The sequence below is a fragment of the Pleurodeles waltl genome, chromosome 6, assembly GCF_031143425.1.
Source record: "Pleurodeles waltl isolate 20211129_DDA chromosome 6, aPleWal1.hap1.20221129, whole genome shotgun sequence".
Classification (NCBI taxonomy): Eukaryota; Metazoa; Chordata; class Amphibia; order Caudata; family Salamandridae; genus Pleurodeles; species Pleurodeles waltl.
The window spans coordinates 830,533,863-830,552,389 of NC_090445.1; the positions used below are offsets into that span (position 1 = coordinate 830,533,863).

An 18,527-nucleotide genomic window follows, 5' to 3' on the forward strand; every position below is an offset into this window, starting at 1 on the left:
AGTTAAGTTTCCTGACCTGCAGTTCTTAATCTTTTCTCCCCAGAGAAAATCTCTGCATCTGCCCTTAATAAATTGTCTCAATAGCTTTTTTGCTTCTTCCGGGCTGGCCTATAACATATCTAAATCCAAGAAATGTAACATGTGCTTGACGTAGGATAGCCATGGGATTTGTATATGATCCCTATGGCCTAAGAGCTCTATAAAATGGCGTCTATAGGGTTCCAGCTCAGGGGTAGACCATGCCCTGTGCCAGTAGAACAGGGTTCTCAACTTAATAAAACTAATAGGAAATAATCCCAAATCTTGTAATATAGGAAGCAGTGGTGTGATTGCCTGATGTTTAGTCAGAGACGTTAAGAATTTATTTTATGCATGTGTAAGCTCCTTTATATCCACATGCCCCAAAGTTCAGCTCCATAAAGAGCTGAGGTCTTAGCTTTGGCCTTATAGACCTCTAATGCAGGTATCAAATTTTTTTTATTCACATTTTTCGGCCATTTTAAGAAATCGCTCCTGTATCTTGACTCAACTTGTGCAAACTTTTGCTTACTTCATGCTACCAGCTAAAATTGTGTGAGAAGTTGACCCCAAATAAATAAAATCATATACTTGGTTGAGTGACACATTCCTTACAATAATCATTGCCCGGGTTGTCTTATAAGGATTTAGGGACATTAATTTAGTTTTGCCTATATTAAGGCGTAAACCATGGTCAGAGCACAAAGACAAAAATAGCCTGGAGCCCTGAGAGGATTTTGGATATGAGTAACATGTCAACAGTGAAAAAGAGGGTAAGTATCTTGAGTGAGCCCAGCTTTGGTGCATCATTATTTGAAAAGTCAAGTAACCGCTCCAAACCACTAATGAATACAGAGAAGAGGGTAGGTGCCAGAACACAACCCTGGCTCACTCCCATTTTAATTTCAAAAGGAGGCAGTTTTTGCTCCCCTTTCTCCCGGTATCTGACACATGAAATGTTACCAGTGTGCAATCTAATTAAGATGTCTAGAACATTTTCTGGCAATTCCATGTTCCTAAGACTACCCCACAACTTTTTACGGGACACCAAATCAAATGCTGCCCTTAGGTTTACAAATACTACATAGAAGTGCCCTTTCCTTAACAGTACAGTTTTCCAGCAGATCGCACAGAATGTTAGTAACTGGTCTAGTGTACTTGTTTTTTGCCTAAACCCCGTCTGCAGATCTGAAAGTATACAATTATTTGAAGCCTGCTCCGTCAGTTTCACTAGAATCTGGCAGTAAAATATCTTTTGGAGCCTGTCAATAAGGCTGATGGGTTTGCTGGATGATCTGGCAGCCCTTTTTTCTGTGAACTGGAACACTCTCGGTGGGCTTCCAAGAGTCTGATATATTTCCCCCTTCATGAGTGCCCTGGAACGTGTATTACTATATGGTACCTAGCTATCCGGTTGAATACATATAGATTAGCCAGGATGTAATCTGGGACCGGAGCTTTTCTAGGAATAGTTGACTTTACAGCTTTAAGGGTGTCTTAGAGGGAAATCTCTAGTGGCTCTCACTGCCTGGGGTGGTTCCCCATTGCACTGACATTACCTCCACTCACCTCTAACCTTCCAGGGTCAGCGTACAGATTGCTAAAGTGCTCAATCCAACGATACGGATGGAAGTTCATGGCTACTGTGGATGACAGAGACCTTCCACTGTGTACAATAATTCCCCAAAAGGCCTTAGCATCTTTTGTTTTGTCTGCCTAAACCAAATGTCAGTCTCCCAGCTTACTCTAGAGTTTTCTACCACCTTTTTATAGTGGATCCTAACCTGTGGAATGGCATCAAAGTCTCATGATTTTATAATTTTTAGGAGGAAGGATTTAGCTTCTTTGCACTTTTTGTTATACCATAGGTGCGTTGTTGCCACTTTATTAGGTACCCTGATGAACAAACCCCCCTAGCCCATCAAACAAAGCCCCATGTTGATCTAGCACATTCTGCATTCTTCACAATGTGCGATAATATCAGAACAAGCTTTGACATACTCCCACTTTAGGGCTTTTTTTATTGTTGGACAGGCTTAATTGGGTATTCCTTGTTTGCGCCAATTTGCCAATTATAAATATTGAGCAGATATACACAATAATTATTTGAGCTTAAGGAAATTCCAAGTAAGTCAGGGGAAGATCCAGGAAGCATTTTGACCCCACAATTCAGCGAGTTCTTCACCCAGATGATAAGATCCCCAGCAGGACGGCCTGTTCCACGGGCGACAGCAGGACAATAGTAAGCTAAATAGCCACATCTGTAACAAGGGTCCACACACCCAGTCTTCTGGAATAAACAAATCTCAGAACTGTCTGGAAAAAAAAAACAAGTAGGGTAACCTAATTTGGATTGCAGCCCAGCAATATTCCATGATATTATGCTCCTGAAACAATGATGTGGAGATCAGTCTTTGCTATGTTTTCTCGCTCTTTTTCTAGGGCAGAGCAAGGATTCAAATGATTGTTGTCCACTTTGCAGTGTGCATTCAAGGAAGCAAAAAGCAGTCAGTCACTCTCACTAAGTGATTATGATTGGTGATTTTCCTTATTTGTAGAGGAACCTACAGCTGAGTCAGGTGCTGACTGGATTTCTGCCCAGAATGGGCCAGATTCCTGGTCCAGGCTGTGTTGTAGCAGCCTACTTTGGCTTATTCAGTCATTTCACGCACTTCCCATGGGAGGTTTTGAGCAGAAAACTGGATTTCTGTGATGCTGGGTTTCGCCAGTGAGCCTCCCGAGGGTTCACAGCTCTAGTTAGGTCACCTTTTTCATACTCAGGAGTTGTTTTGAATTGAATGAAGCATCCTTGCGTGGGAAATGAGCATGCTTCCATTGCCGGGAAGCCATTCACAAGATCCCTATTTTTCACAGTCAACTTAACATTATCATGAGAGCCCTGGCCTTTGGCTAGGTGTTGGCGTGGGTTATATTTGAACAAACAATTAAGAGACAGTTGCATTTGTGTCAAATCCAGTGGTTCATCTTGTAATTAGGGACTCGGTTGTTTCACGTTGCCCTTCTGCCAGGTGTGGGACCTTTGTCAGACAGATGGCACACAGTCTATGCCCCTCTGGAATGGAGTGAACACTAGTATATGACAGTTGGTCAGGGGCAAGTAATTTGAGTAATGTCGACTCGGTATCCTGTACTGCCTTCTGCAACTTCTCTTTCTCCCAGGAGAAGAACTAGGGAATTGCAACTGCCGATTAAAATAATTACTGCTACGGTGTAGGCATTCGTTTTGAAAAAAGAGCTGGCTGGTCGAGGTGTTGCAACCTCCTTTTGTGTAACTCTGGATGTTCCAGCCAAATTTGTCCAAATTGATCTGAGGTCCTGTGGAGCTTAAGGCACATTTCAAAGTGGGCTTGGGCGCTAATTTCTACCCACGACTTATCCCTCTTGTAATGGCAACCAAACGACTGATATAACTGGTCAACTCAATTGTGTGCATTCAACAGTGCCCCAATTTCTTTGTCACCTGCATAATTTCTTTCTGTCGCTCCAAGACTGCGGTGTTCTGTATTTGTGCTATTTACTTCAGAGATCTTAGTTTATCTCTGAGGGATGTCATCTCAATAGTGGATTTGACAATGATTCCACCTCCCTTCCTGGTGTCAGACTGAATCCGCAGATTGTATCTTCGTCCTCACCCAGCCTTACAAGTGGAGCATAACAATTAGCACATGCTCAGTTCCCTTTCATTGGCTTGGAAGGATGAATAAAGCAGGGCTTTCCATGTGTTTCACTGCAGAGCCCGGTGGAATTTTTATTTGGCAGTGAAGTGAAGGTCAGAACTCGACAGGGGAGGAGGGGGTTTAAAGTTGACTATACTTTGTTCGCAGCACACATTTCTTTAAAGTAGTGTGTAGGCCTTGAGCTCAAGGATTCTGAGTATTTTCCCCTCCCCCAAGATATCCTCTACTTCTTTAACGAGGACTCTTAATTGCATCTAATGAACAGTTCTTTGCAGGCATGCCACTTCACATTTTACCCCACCAGCCCTTGTCCAGAAGCACAGCCTTGTGACTTTCTTTTGCTATTACTCTATTAGACAGAAAGAAAAAAAAACAACTTAAAGTCATGGAGAATTAAGTCTTAATGGAGGGCCAGGTGGGAAGGGGGGTGGGGAGTGGCTCTGCTCTGCCTCTTCCTGTCGCTGTATGGCGCAGGACAGGCTTGCCCTTGGCCCTGGCTTCACCCAGGCGTGGCGCGCACATCGCTACATAGTGCGTCAGCCAGCAGCAGATGACCGGGATTATAGCGAGCTCCTTCGGGGCCCATGTGAATAACGGTAATTAAAGTATTTTCTCCCCCAACTGGCTTGAGCATTTCCAAACTCAAACGATACACAAACCTACCAATAAGGGATCTCAAAATCTGGACTGATGGCCACAAGGCAATACCATGGTTCAAACATCACGGCTGTCGCAATGCTAACCAAACAATATACACATCCACAGCACCGGACCTATTTATTTGCTTCATTAACTTTCTCAGAGCATTCAACACAACAGATAGGAACAAACTACAAATGAAAATGAAAGGATGGGCAATTAATGACACCCTGCTGAGCACAATCTAAGGAAACTACACAGGAACATGGGTGCAAGTGATAGTGTACAACAGTTTCTCTCAAAGCAGTATGATCTATACAACAAGAGGCCTAAAAAGAGGGCTGAGTCCTTGCCAGATACTTTTTAACCTGTTAATGGAAGATATGGTGACCACTCTGTTCAACAACAGGTCTTGCCCTCTAAAACTAGGCGGGAGGCATATACAATTTTTAATGTATGCAGACAATATAGCCATCTTCAAACAAACAGGTTGTGGTCTCTAACATGCACTAAATCAGGTTGCTTCTCACTGCTGTAACAACACCCTCACTATAAACTATTAGAAATCTAATATCCTGCATTTTGGCAGTTAATTTAGCAGGAAAAGAGAATGGCATTTAAACAAGGCACCAATTAAACTAGCCACCATTAATAAATGTCTATGAATATGGCTTAGCAACAACGGTGCCTTCACCAGACAGCCAGAGGAAATCAAAAGCAAGTAAAATAATATTAAGTACAAATCTCTGAAACTAGCAATAATCTTTAAGGCCCTTTATTAAAACCCATTTTGAAATCACTAAAGCCAAGTACCAATATATGCCATCACCATGGCTGTGAGCTCTTTCCAGCCAGCCTGATAAAACAGCAATAATTTGCACAATGCAACCTGTTCAGATGCCTGTTCAATTTACCACAGTCAACATGTCAAGCTCAAATCAGACTGGTATTCAACCGGGTAAATCAGTTTATAGACCAGGCAGGTAGGATTGTCTGCTTCTGAGAAGGTTGCAAGAAAGCTCGGCAGGGATTGCTAAGATCTCTCATGTGGAAGAAGCAGCTAAAGTCACGCAAAAAGTGAGAAAAAAAATTACACCTTGAGATGCTGGCGACCTCAATTAAAACTCTTCAACTGTCGATCAATGTATCCATACCAGGATTTCCCTTCAAAACCCAAGTAAAGGGTCAAGAGGGATTTTGTTCCTTTGTGTTCGGCAATTTGAATTGTCTTGCACTCAAGCACACTGTCACTGTATTAAACCCTGACATCCACAGAACAGTGCCATCTTATCTGCTAGATGTTTCATTACAGGACTGAGATTTTGGTCTATTTGACATGGGCAAGATACAGCCACCACATCAGGAGAGGCAGTTTTTTGATAATATTGGAAAGCATTTGTGGCTTGTGTAATCCGTAGACGACAACATTTTTCAGAAGAATGTTCTAAGTTTCTACTTCCTTTTTTCATGCAATTAAATAATAGAACATGTCAGTCAGCGATCAAGGAATGTTCTAATCCAACAAATCAGTAACTGGCTAGCACAACTGTAACCGTTTTCAAGGTAGTTTTAGCAACAACAAAAAAAACTAACAAACACAACTTAATTCAGCCCTGATATGTTGTTGTATTTTCTTTTGACAATGATGAGACTTTTAAACGTTTTATCAGCGCTTCTTATAACTGTTTTAATTAACCACACAATAAAGATTTATTTACTCTACTTTTACAACTAGTGCCCCACCATTGCAAATTCCTTTGGATTCATAAAAAGACCATGTTAGCAGGACGGCGGAAAGACATTTTTTAAAAAACATTTTACATTTTGGACATAATTTAGCAAAGAAAATGAGCTTTCACAAAGGAACATTTTAAGTCTTGTTTAAATAAAGCCAATTAAGCCAAATGCAGCACAATAAAGTATATTTAACAGAAAACGTTATTGGTATTTAGGGAGGCACAGCACAATCAGTTAGAGAGCTGGTTTTAGAAGGTAACCTAGAAAAATGATCCAGCCATAACCAAATTCATGGTATGCTCCTGGTCTAGGATAACGGAGCAGGGTGTTGGTCGTGGAAGGAGGGACAGGGGCAGAGAGGGAAGCAGGTTTATGAATTAAAAAAAGCATACCCATCATGGAGAAGTAAGCATTACTTGTAACTCTGGTTTTCGATGGTCACCAAACAGAAGTCTAATTGAAGGCTAAATGTGTTAGGGCAATAATATTTCTGGAGGACTGCTGCTTTCACCACAAAATAGTGGACAAGAGATTCTTGGGAACCCGATATCTATTGTCTAATAAGTCTGAGCAGTTGTGCTCAGAAATTAGATATTTCTAAATCAACTCAGCTTGCTTGGGATCTGACGATTCTATGGTCGGAGCTGGCCTTGATAGGGGAGCTTTTACAGTTACCAAGATGCCCTCACTCTCCTGAGGTGGGAGGGTACCTTCATGGACAACAGCTTTAAAGCACCGACCATGACAGCATCTGAATTTTTCAAGTCCTTATGGTCAAACAATACTGGTTACTTACCTTCTGTAACGCTCTTTCTAGAGGATACTCTATCTAACTGCAGATTCAACTTGTGAATATTCCCCAGACGTCATTCTGGATCCAGAAACTTCAAACCAGTACTCTAGCATGCCAATAGGTGGCATCATGTGGCTCTGCACCAATGTTATTCCACTCCTGAAGTGAAGAACACAGCAGCATATAAGCGACATCCATGCATGTTGATGTTAGTTGCTTTCTTAAGTTGTCCACAACCCCAGACTCAGACCTCATTGCAAAATGGCATGACCAGTGTGACGATCTATAGATTGGGACCTTTTTTTTTTTTTTTAAGATGAAAAAGAGTTCAGGTCACAAAACAAGGAGGCAGGAGGGCTGTGAGGAATCTGCAATTCGAGTACCCACAAGAAAGACCGGCATCAAAGGTAACTTGTCCTTCAGATGAACACAGATACTTACCTTTAGAATAGATACCAAAGTAGTACCTCCTTGGTGTTGGGGGCTGTGAAATGACTAATCAAAAAGTGCAAGACCGGACAGCCAAAATATCCTTTCCATTGTACCAGTCTGTTAAGGTAGTAGTGCTTTGTGAATGTGTGTACTGATGCTCACATAGCCACTTGACAAATATCCAGGACAAGCATTTCGAGTGCCAATGCAGTGGTAGCAGCTTTGGCTCTTGTGGACTGAGTCCACAGGCCTTTCATAGGCTTCTTCTTGGCCAAAGGAAGAGAAACAAGGCCACTATCTGGAGAAGTATTCAAGCCACTGGCATCTTGCAGTTTCCCGTAAAAGCTTTCCTCATCATATTAGGGGATAAAATGTCCCAATCACTGCCAAAAAGATTCTGCAAAGTCTGGGTCCTACCAAGTGGTAAGTGCAAAAGGGTTGTCGGCTGGACGCATGAGGTGTGAAAGCAGGGCATGGCCTCAGTTGAGTTCAGGGTAGATTTTGATCAGAGTCGAAAGCGCAACAGGCTGTGAAACCTCCCCCAGCATCGGTGGAGCCAGCACCAGTGTTGATGCGAAGGGAACCAGTGCAGTGAGTGGCGCCAAAACCAAAACTGGGTTCATCCATGGCTCGAGTGCCAAAGTCAGTCTGAGGGGAACAGACGCCCTGAGGGTGGAAGTTTAACTGGAGGCCTTTGCGAATCGTTAGGGCCCACAAGTGCTCCTAAGGGAACTGGTAAAGTGATGAAAACGTCAAGCATGGCTTCCATAAACTCCTCCACTTGCCGCAATATGGTCCATGGAGCTGGGAATTCAGGTCGCATTGGGGCTAGGCTCTCAGAATCAGCTCCAATGGAGATTAGGAGTTAGACCGGGTGGCACATCAACACTCTCACCCCCTCTTTGAAGTGTAAGAGTGCCAGAATGAGGCCCATTCCCACCTTGATTTCTTATGCTTTTTCTTAGTCTTAACCAAAGATTTTGACTATCTGCCACAGAATCAACTTCCAGAACGAAACCTTCTCTTTGTCGTCGCCTGGTTATGGCTTGGAGTACTACAATGGTTGGCAACGTACAACTTCGCCTTGCGGTCTTGTATGGCCTTCAGATTCATCTGCGCACGGTCATCACAGGCTGTGGGATCTTCTCTGACCCCAGGCAACATAGGCATAGTTTGTGAGGGTCTCACAAAGACATCTGTTTGAGACAGTCCTCACATTGCATGAACCCGGTTGTCTCAGGAGGTATCTTGAAAAGATCAATGAGTAGTTCCATATCCACACCTGATGCGCGAATAGAATGGAATGGACGTCAGCGTGCATGGGTGCCACTCACATACGGCTTCACTCATCACTTTCAGAACAGACCAATGTTATTGTGGAGCAGCACGATGTCACCTATCAGCACACAGGTGTACTGCTTCAAAGTTGCTGGATACAATGGTGCAGTGCAGATGCCACCTACTGGCAAGCATGAGTACTGCTTTATCTGCACAGTGAGGAATCTACAGTTAGAAGCATTCATCAAAGTGGATACACACAGCAACCATCCATGCTTAGGGACAGCACTGGCAGCTTGAACAGAATTCAGAGCGGACACCTAAATTGCAGACAGTGGTGCTAGTTGGCACAGGGGCACAGGTGCCAGAGACTAATGCTCTAGCTTTGAAGTAGCATGGGAGCAGGCGAGAGTTGCTATGGGATTTGAGCAGATATGGATTCAATGGTATCTGGGTCGCCTTCAACTTTGCACTCAAGCATCCAGGAAGAAGATTTAAGAACATAGTTAACAGGCAAAATCTGCATGAAGATCTGAGGTTGGCTGGGAGTGGTGTGGCAAACCTTGGTCCAGCAACTCATAGTCTGAAGGATTAAATTAATATAATCTGTTCATGATGGTGCTTGTGGGGACATTAGTTCAAGCACTGAAGTTTAATATCAAAGCTTGTAGCGGGCGCCACATATCTTTCCTTCTTCCTGCACCAAGTCACTCAACTGAATGGGTGATTCTAAACAGCCTACTATTATATGGATGGAGCTATGCACAATTGCAGGGGTGGAGGAAGAATCAAGAGGAGCGTATTGTGACTGAAACAACCAAAAGAACGCGTTTAGCCCTACTACCTCTAGCATCTCTTTGGAGTAAATGGAAAGGGTTAAACCTGGATTCTAGATCTCTGTTCAGGCAAGAAGGTAGCCTCAACCTTGTGATACAATGGAAATGCAGCACCAAACCCGGAAGGAGATACTGGTGTAACCTCTTTTTGAAGGCTCAGCAACTGCAGCACCTAGGATGTTATTCACCCAGAGAGAGCGCGCTGGAATCTACTTCAAGGTGCAACATGTCGCTAAAACAGGTTTAGACCCTAAAGTATCCTCTTCACCAGGGCATTGAGCACTTTTCCAGAATGTGACAATAATGACCAGTGAGACAACTGTTCAGACATCAGAAATAGATTGTCTTTTAACCAAGTAGTGTCTCCTTTCCAAGGATCACACACAACTGGAGATTCAATGAAGGGGATCTCCACAATGAAGTTGGAGGCTCCCTTCTGAGTGTTGTGGCACTATCTCACCAGGAGGAAGTGTTCTGGGTATCACCTCCTGTGCGGAGTGTCCCTCTGGCATTCAGCATGAATGACTGAAAAAGTAACGCAGCCTATGGCTATAAATTCCAGTATATACCACAGAAGTAACTTGTAGACCCAAAAGGACAAGGGTAATAACGTATAACATTTTCCTAGTAAGTAACTGATATTCCGTGCAGAACACGTTCACCTTCTGTGAATACTTTCATCACTTCTGGATTATGGACTTCACACTTGCTGTTGGCATAACACTTTCAGCTGTTCCTGTTTTTATTGTGATCACCTTTTTGTCTCATCCACTCAATTGATTGGGCACCATGTATTCACAGTACACTGAGCACTTTTTTGTCACACGTTCTTATTGATTCAATGTGTATGTTATGTACAAGTAATACAGATAAAGTATTACTTTGTTGACATTTAATTTTTTGGTCACATCCTTGCTTCATGATGGTATACACTTCACAATACATTTTTGAAGTACTGTATTGTAAAAACGCTTCAGAACTGATTTAATGATACCTACTAGAACAATAGTTTATGTTAACCGATAATATCGCCATCCTGTGGGCGATGGAAGATGTTCCTGTGGGATATACTGGGATTTATAGCCAGCAAGGTGCCTTATTTTTTTAATTTATCAAGCTAAACAAAGCCCCAAGAACCTCAGACTGGGCAATAGGTTCCTAAATAAGGAGACTTGAAACAATGCCTAAAGTGGAAACTTAGAGAATCTTGCCTCAAATGGACACCCAACCCCAAAAATAGACCTCAGTAAAGACACCAGTGGTACTTTATAACACTAGGATACCCACCCTACCATCATCAATGGGATTGGGGGATGTAGGGAAATCTGATGAGTATTCTGGCATCAAGCACACTAGGATGCCACCCCCAAAAGGGAATTCTTGCATCTGTGCTTAAGGAAGGTGAATGGGATTTCAAAAAATTGACAACCAATGTTGAATGTAGTTTTTTCATGCTATCTGAAGTTAGAATAAGTAAATCCTAATAAAAGGGGTTCATGTTAAAATGCTAGCAACCGCTACCCTTGCCCATCGCCAAGTAACCTGTAAATATATCTTTTTTAGCTAGTTTACTTTCCTGCCTCAAGGTGAAGTGACGACATTAGCCAAAGGGATCCTACAACACAAAGCCTAGCTTTGATTTAATCCTTTGGAGTAGCATGTGCTAGCTGCACCCACATACATCAAAACTCAGGTTTAAACTTCTACATAATACTGTCTCCAGAGCAGACATTCATTCACTACTTATAGGACTGTAATGGCAACAAGGGAATTAGTGCAAATGACGGATGTCATAAATTAGAGTTCATCTGCTGACCATAGTGATCTTGGGTGCCTGGCAGATCCAAAGGTCTACAGGAAACTATACAAAGATGGCTGTAGCATTCTAAAGTGCATCTCTCTTAAGTCAGACATATGTTTCTCTGAGAACAATTTACATAGTCCATCCTTCACATACCCCACTGAGATGCAGTTGCATTTCGGTCGGAAAACGTCAGCCTTGAGAACCAAGTATAAGGGAATACAACGATGTACTAAGAAATAGGGAAAAGCTCATCTACATGCTAAATATGAAAACAATGACAGAAAAGAAGGGCTGTACATTTAAAAAGCATTTGCTTTCTTAGTCCTAAAGAAATAGAAACATTAAGTACTGGTACAGAAAGTCAAAAGACTGCATAAGCTGGAGCACAACCAATGTAACATTGTTTTAAAGATATTTAAACAGTTGAAGCAAGAAACGAATGTGCAAAAAAGGTAATGTATATGGACATTTCATTATCTTCCAGCTTCTCATTTTTAAAAAATTCATCATCAGACCTCTTATGCTCAAACAAACCAATTCTAGACCAGTAGCTCCTCCATTGTCTGCTGAATTAGGATGTAAACTCAAAAAAAGACACTTCCTGTTCCCCAAACACTTTTCCAAATAATGTCATACAATTATTCATATTTTCAGTTAAGCCCACAATATATGTATTGAATGAATTTAACTATAACATATCCCTTTCAAAGGAACAACCTAGACCCCAATGAAAAAAACAGTTCATAAAATATACTTTAAGATGAACAACACGACATAGTGAGCTACTGGCCCTACTCGTATCTTCTCCACATAATCGATACACCAGCAGCTTTAACAATGTTCAGAAACCTGTCCAGGATGGGTTATGGTGGTTAGGGTACTCAGTCCCTGTAAATTATCCTAATATACAAACTGTGGAATGAAAGTCTTTGCATTTTACCCTTGGGTAGCCTCAGACACAGTCAAACATCTTTCATTAACATCTTTGCTTCCAGCACGTTGTTGCATAAAGAAGTGCCTTTGCAATGGTGTTGTTCTCGCTCACTAAATGGAGACAAATCACAACCCTGTCCCAACTCTAATTCCAACTGTGCAATCTTACCTGTTGTATTCTCCAGGGCTCTTGTCTCCCCACCTCCTTTTCTTTGGTTTCCAGCTAAATTTCTATGCAGATAGACCATATAACATGCTCCAACAAGTGAGGGATTGAGCAAGTTCCTATTCAAATGATATTCATGGTTTGTCATGGTTGATGCAAGCTTAAACATACTCTTCCTATATGCTCTAAGCTCTGGTCCCTTAAATTCTGATCAAATCTTCACATCGGCCTAGCTCAACTCTTTCTATGCCAAAACAATCTGAAGGTCCAGTTTAATTTAGTCCATTCTTGCTGTTCACAGATTTCAGTGAAGAGCAACATTATATTGTGTTTTTCTATTTGAGGTTTATATATATATATATATATATATATATATATATATATATATATTTATTTATTTAAACTCCCTTTTCTCAGGTCTCGGCCAAATAATAGAAATAGTTACTACCTTCTTTTCCCATGAATGAGTTTTGAGAAAGAACGATTAACAATGACACAGAGATTCAGATCTAGGGGATACCCATACAGAGTAGTAAAAAAGGCATGCCAAAAGACAGCAGTAGTTCAAAGGGCGGAACTATTGATTCCCAAAAAGAGAGGAGAAGGCACTAATACCCCGAGATTTGTGACAGTCTTTAATGCATATTCGTCAGAAGTCAAAAAGATCCTCATAAAATATTGGCATCTTATCAAGGCTGACAGAATAATTGGGCAGCTAGTCAGCCGTACTCCTTTGATAACTTACAAAAGGAGTAGTTCTTTAAGGGACATTTTGGTACATAGTTATACAAGGAAGAAGAAAGAAACTTTCTTAGATAAATATCAAGGCTTCTATAAGTGTGCCAAGTGTAAAGCATGCAGATACAGTTCAAACCGGAAGCAATATGAGTTACCCACGGGTAGGCAAGTAGATATTAAAAAGTATATTAATTGTAACTCAGATTTTGCTATCTATGTAATAGAATGTCCATGTGGATTACAATATGTCGGCAGCACAATTTTTCCTCTGAAGAAACGCATTCTTGAGCACTGGAGAGCGATATTGAACAAGGATGCTGCGTATCCAGTAGCGAGACATTGTAATCTTGAGCATGAGGGGAAAGTTGAGAAGATGAAATTTTTTGGTATAGACAGGGTCTTGGCCACTCCGAGAGGAGGGGACAGAGAAAAACAATTGAGAAGATTGGAGTCTGAATATATTATTCAGCTTAATAGCCGTTATCCTTGGGGATTGAACAAGGACGAGGAACTTTCTGTTCATATTGGTTAATAGGATGATGTCAAGGCAGGGTCCCATTACAACAATGTTAGGTCAGATTACCTCTTATTGTTTGATTGAAAGGCCTACAAAAATATTTATTTGATGATTCATTGTGTTACAATAGTGGCTCATCCGATTAGTGATATGATTTTTGGTTAAATAGGAGCAATATACTAAAATGGGAAGAGTATATAAAATGGACATTTAAAATGATATTAGAATGTATATTCCTATGGACATATATAAATATACATATATTATTTAAAAAAAAAAAAAAAAAAAAAAAATGTGTATATATAGATATATATCTTCTATGTCTATTGATGATGGTATATATAGCAGATGGGAGGGGCCACATTTTTTCTGTTGTATAACTCTAAGAAGGGCCAAGGAAGAAGACCGTGAAGGTTGAAACGCGTTGCCCTATGTTCTGTTTTATGGATTTTTGAAATAAATGAAGGCCATTGTTTTGCAAGGAGTGCCAGATTTTGAATTGTTTTTGGCGTGGATATATATATATATATATATATATATATATATATATATATATATATATATATATATATATATATATATATATTTATTTATTTAAACTCCCTTTTCTCAGGTCTCGGCCAAATAATAGAAATAGTTACTACCTTCTTTTCCCATGAATTTCAATATTTTCACTGCCAGGGTGCCATCTAGGTGACAATTTTCAGTCTTTCTCAGTAGTCCAATGGGACAGTCTTCACATGGGACGATTTAGCAGTCAAATATTGCCACCAAGAGCTATTCAAATGGTGCCCTATTTTAGGAAGGTGTATGGTAGGCTTTGCTGAATCAGTTCAGACAGTACAGCTAAGGAACTTATTCCTCCTTCTTACAGTCTTTGTCTGAGATAGCACATGGCTCCACCTTGGAAAATTACTGATTACTGTGCACTTCTTTAACTGAAGGGTCAAACAACATTAAGGTAATGGTCCTTTAAGTGGTCAAGATCAGCACAAAAAGGCTACTGGGCAGACAGCTGTTACACTGTACAAGAAATCAACAATTCTTAATCACAGACCTTTGTGGCGAATGCAAACACCATTAGTCAACAGAATTGAGAGAAAAGACAACATTTATTTTAACAAGATACCATCACTAATTAGACCATAAGTAAAAGAATACTTAATACGTATGTGTTCTCTCACCGCATCAACAGTGGCGGTCTGCTTCAAGCTATGGTGCTTTTAATTTGTCTTATCTGCCCCAGTGCCTTGTCCCTATGCTCCTTTTCTTCCTATTTTTTAAAGCAGTTGACAGTCATGAAGCAGTGTCTTCCATCATCCAGATAAGGAGCAGATGGACTGCTACCTGCAACAGGCCTAGCAAGTAGCTCATCGTGAGGAAGATGTCCATTAGTCTAAATATCACAAATATGCTGTTGGGCTAGGTGTAAGAACTCAGGTCGGTAACAAGATAGTAGGTGAACACTGTGAGCTAAGCAGGACAAGGAAAGCATTTATGGCAGGAGGTTAAGGAGGGTTTATATACTAAGAAACAACTTGCATTTTGGAACTGGGCTGTATTATTTGTATCGCTGTCGGACCATCAATAATGTGCCCTTATCTTTGACTCAGGTTTGTTATAGAGAGAAGCAATAAACTAATTCTGGAGTAGATAAGAGCAGACAGTGGTGCAGACACAGTTGGCTAAAGTGGCAAGAAAATATAATAGGAATATGTTTCTGCAGCAGAGTACAATTCTAGGAATGCTGTACAGCATTACCAAACTAGTACCAAAACATGGGTAATTTCTTAGATGTAAAAAGAAAATCAGTTGCATGTTTCTTCATATATTTAAACAACAAAATGTTGAAAAAAGAAACCCCATACATTTAACCATTGTTTGTGCACAAGTAAAATATAAAATCTATAATTTTCCTATAAATACCTGGAGAAAAGAAACCATTCCAAAAGGTGTGCGCACTGGCTGCATTTGAGGATCTTCAGTCAGAAGCATGTGCTGTATTCTGGACTCACTGTTGTCCAATGGGCTGTGCCACGAGACATGGTCACCACTGCAGAAAGTATTTTCTTAAAAAAGGAAAGAGAAAAGGGTAACTACTCTTGAAGCATCAAAGGCAGTTAGTCAAAATCTGGACGCAAAATTATATGCTTTTTAAATTTGTAAGCCATTTCCATGAAGGTAAACATTTCACCACATGTTCTTTCCAACTAAATTATATGGCAGTAGAAATGCACTAAATACGTTTTCCACACTGTTTAAATGTACATGTTTTGCAATTCTTTTATTAGTATTCTTAAATATTAGTACATGGTATATTTGATTTATGCTATCAAAATTATCAAATATCTCCCTCAATGCAGAACGCAAAACGATTAGGTGAAAATAAGTATCATGGTGTAAATATGTGGGCTTCATACAGGTCTGGCCTTTACAATTAAGAACCATCTTTATACAAGCACTAGCACTGCAAAGGAGGCAAAAGGCCTTTCCATTAGACTGAAATATTCCAACATTGACAATATTAACAAACACCTGAAGGAGGAGCATTGAAGAGTAGCCCCACAACTGTACCTTAAAGGCCACCTAACAGTTTCATAACGGGCTGGTTTCTGATGTTCTACAGCAACATCGAGTGCAGAATAACGGCATGCAATAATACCAAGTACCACCATATATGTTCACGTTAAGCATACACAGGTAATTGCACATTTACTAATCGTAACTTCACATCTGCATATCCTGACTAAGTATGATCAATGTTCTCCTCTACGTATGTAGATGTGAAGTTAAGAAGACTAAATCTACAATTAGTAAGACAATGTAGTGCTTGCCTATATTCTACACTTTAGAATGTTGCAGGCTAATATATGGTCATTCGATATTGTGACCTACAACAGTTTCTGGTTATATTATAAGTTTAGCCTGACTTCTAGTCAACATGACATGATCAACTACAGCCTGGGTAAGGGTACCAAGTAAGATTAAGCAACATCAACTGCACTAAAGAACACGGATTGTAGCAATCCGACAGGCCCAATCATAGCTCCACCAGGAGAATGAAAAGCAAAGTACAACAGAAAAAGCATCCAGTGCATCATTGAGACACTCCCGCCAACAGTCAATTATGTTTTTCGTCAACCCAGACCAACATGAGTAACACAAATCACACAACCAGCAGTAAGTGGTGGAAGAGCACCAAGGACCAGAGGTTTTTACGTCATTCAGATTCTAGGAAGATAAAAGTAAGACTTGTAAAAAAGATCCCTCTCCGAGTAACCAGCAGCAGGCAAACAAGTCACAAGACATCCAGAGCTTGTGCCCAAAGAGCCTCAAGAAAATGTATTTAACAATGCCAATTCCTCAAGAGTTCCAAGGTGAGTGCAACCTTCACCAGAGAATATAGTACTGAAATATGGTACAAATGTGAGAGGGAGGTAGCCTCCAATAAAAGAGAGCTTTACTACAGCCACTAACATTGTGCAGAGCCTGTCTGTTGAAGTTGGACCTATGATACGTCAGCAGCGCACACATATTTTGCCCTCCAGCTGATCTTTTTAAAGATCCAAGGAAGATCCTTGCGTTCATCCACCACCAGTAGGATGCTGAAGAACAGTGTTTTTTCCACTTATCCAGGAGCAAAGCTAAGTGCTGAAGATGCCTTGCAGACAGTGTAGGGCTGAAGCATCAAGAATGTTGATGAGCAGATGAAGAGAGAATGTTGCAGAGTTCTGTAAGCAATAGGGACAGTAAGAAAGAGACTCCTCCCTCAAATGCTAGGTTTCCAAGATTAGGATCTGCACAGCTGGCATGGAAGGTCAAAGGTCCCACTGTAGGGAAGACAAAGTTGAGTGCCTGAAGAGGCCAAATGCCACACCAAATCAGGAAACTCAGCAAGATGCCTAGTTGGGCCCAAAAATAAGGGGTGATGCTGCCACAAGAAGACTCCTACAGATATGTGAAGATTTATGTTTTAAAAACCTGAGCATCTCGATGAAGGTCTTTGAGACTTCTAAAAGAGCTCAAACATTGCATGCCAAAAAGACTATATTGTCCAGGATGCAAATGTATCAGCTTGAGCTTAGCACCTGTAGCCAAAAAGAGCATAAGACATCATATGAAGTCCCAAAGAAGGCCAAGATGTTCCTCAGGAGAAGCCTGCAGAAATGGCATCACAGGCCCTGTATGCCTAGTCCCAGAGGCGGCTCATAATAAGTTCCCCTGGACAATGTTAGTGGCCATAATTAAAACAGATAAGACTCTGATTGACACTTCAGTTGAAACCATGTATTGGAACCACAAGTTAACTTCAAAAGGACCCTAAAGAGGTCCTAATGGGTATCACTGAATGGTTAACCACAAAAAGCATATGAGCTCAAAAGATGAAGTGGTACAAATTACCAAAGTGAGAGACATGACAAAAAAAAAAAAATACAATTATTACAAAACACCTCCGCCCACCCACCTCCCCCCCTTCTGTATGTAATCCAACCAAGCCAGGAAATTGAATGGTGATCTGAAAGCTATCTTTCATGATAAGAGTCAGGAGCTGGCCACAATTTGGTTGCACATGCAGCCAATCTTTTTTTTATGATTTTTCATTTTGTAGTCTCCAAAAACTACCCCAATTGATAGGCATTAGCCTGGAGACAGGGGACCTGGATGTAGCAGTCAATTATTGCAGAATATGCAATCAGACAAAAGTAACCGCTTACAGCCCTGCAACAGTGACTGCTGTCAGTCAAGCAGTTAAAACATCTCAACCAAATGAGAAAATAATTGTTATAGAAAAGTTAAAAGAAAGTATATCTTTCATTGTCATCCATAAAACTAGATGCTTTGGCCACAGTAACTACATCAGTTTTTTTTTTGTTTTTTTAAACAAACAAAATGCTAATATAAACACTACACTTCATGATGTGTTTGAGACTGAATCCA

General features: G+C 40.7%; 1 protein-coding gene across 3 annotated transcripts in view; it reads right to left on the reverse strand.

The window, feature by feature from the left end:
* Positions 1-18,527, reverse strand: part of SUFU (SUFU negative regulator of hedgehog signaling) — a 401,082-nt gene that overhangs the window by 288,608 nt on the left and 93,947 nt on the right. For all 3 annotated transcript variants that reach the window (XM_069239511.1, XM_069239512.1, XM_069239513.1), the window contains exon 4: positions 15,516-15,658. In XM_069239511.1, the coding sequence (XP_069095612.1) occupies positions 15,516-15,658 (143 nt within the window). The remainder of the gene's footprint in view (positions 1-15,515; positions 15,659-18,527) is intronic.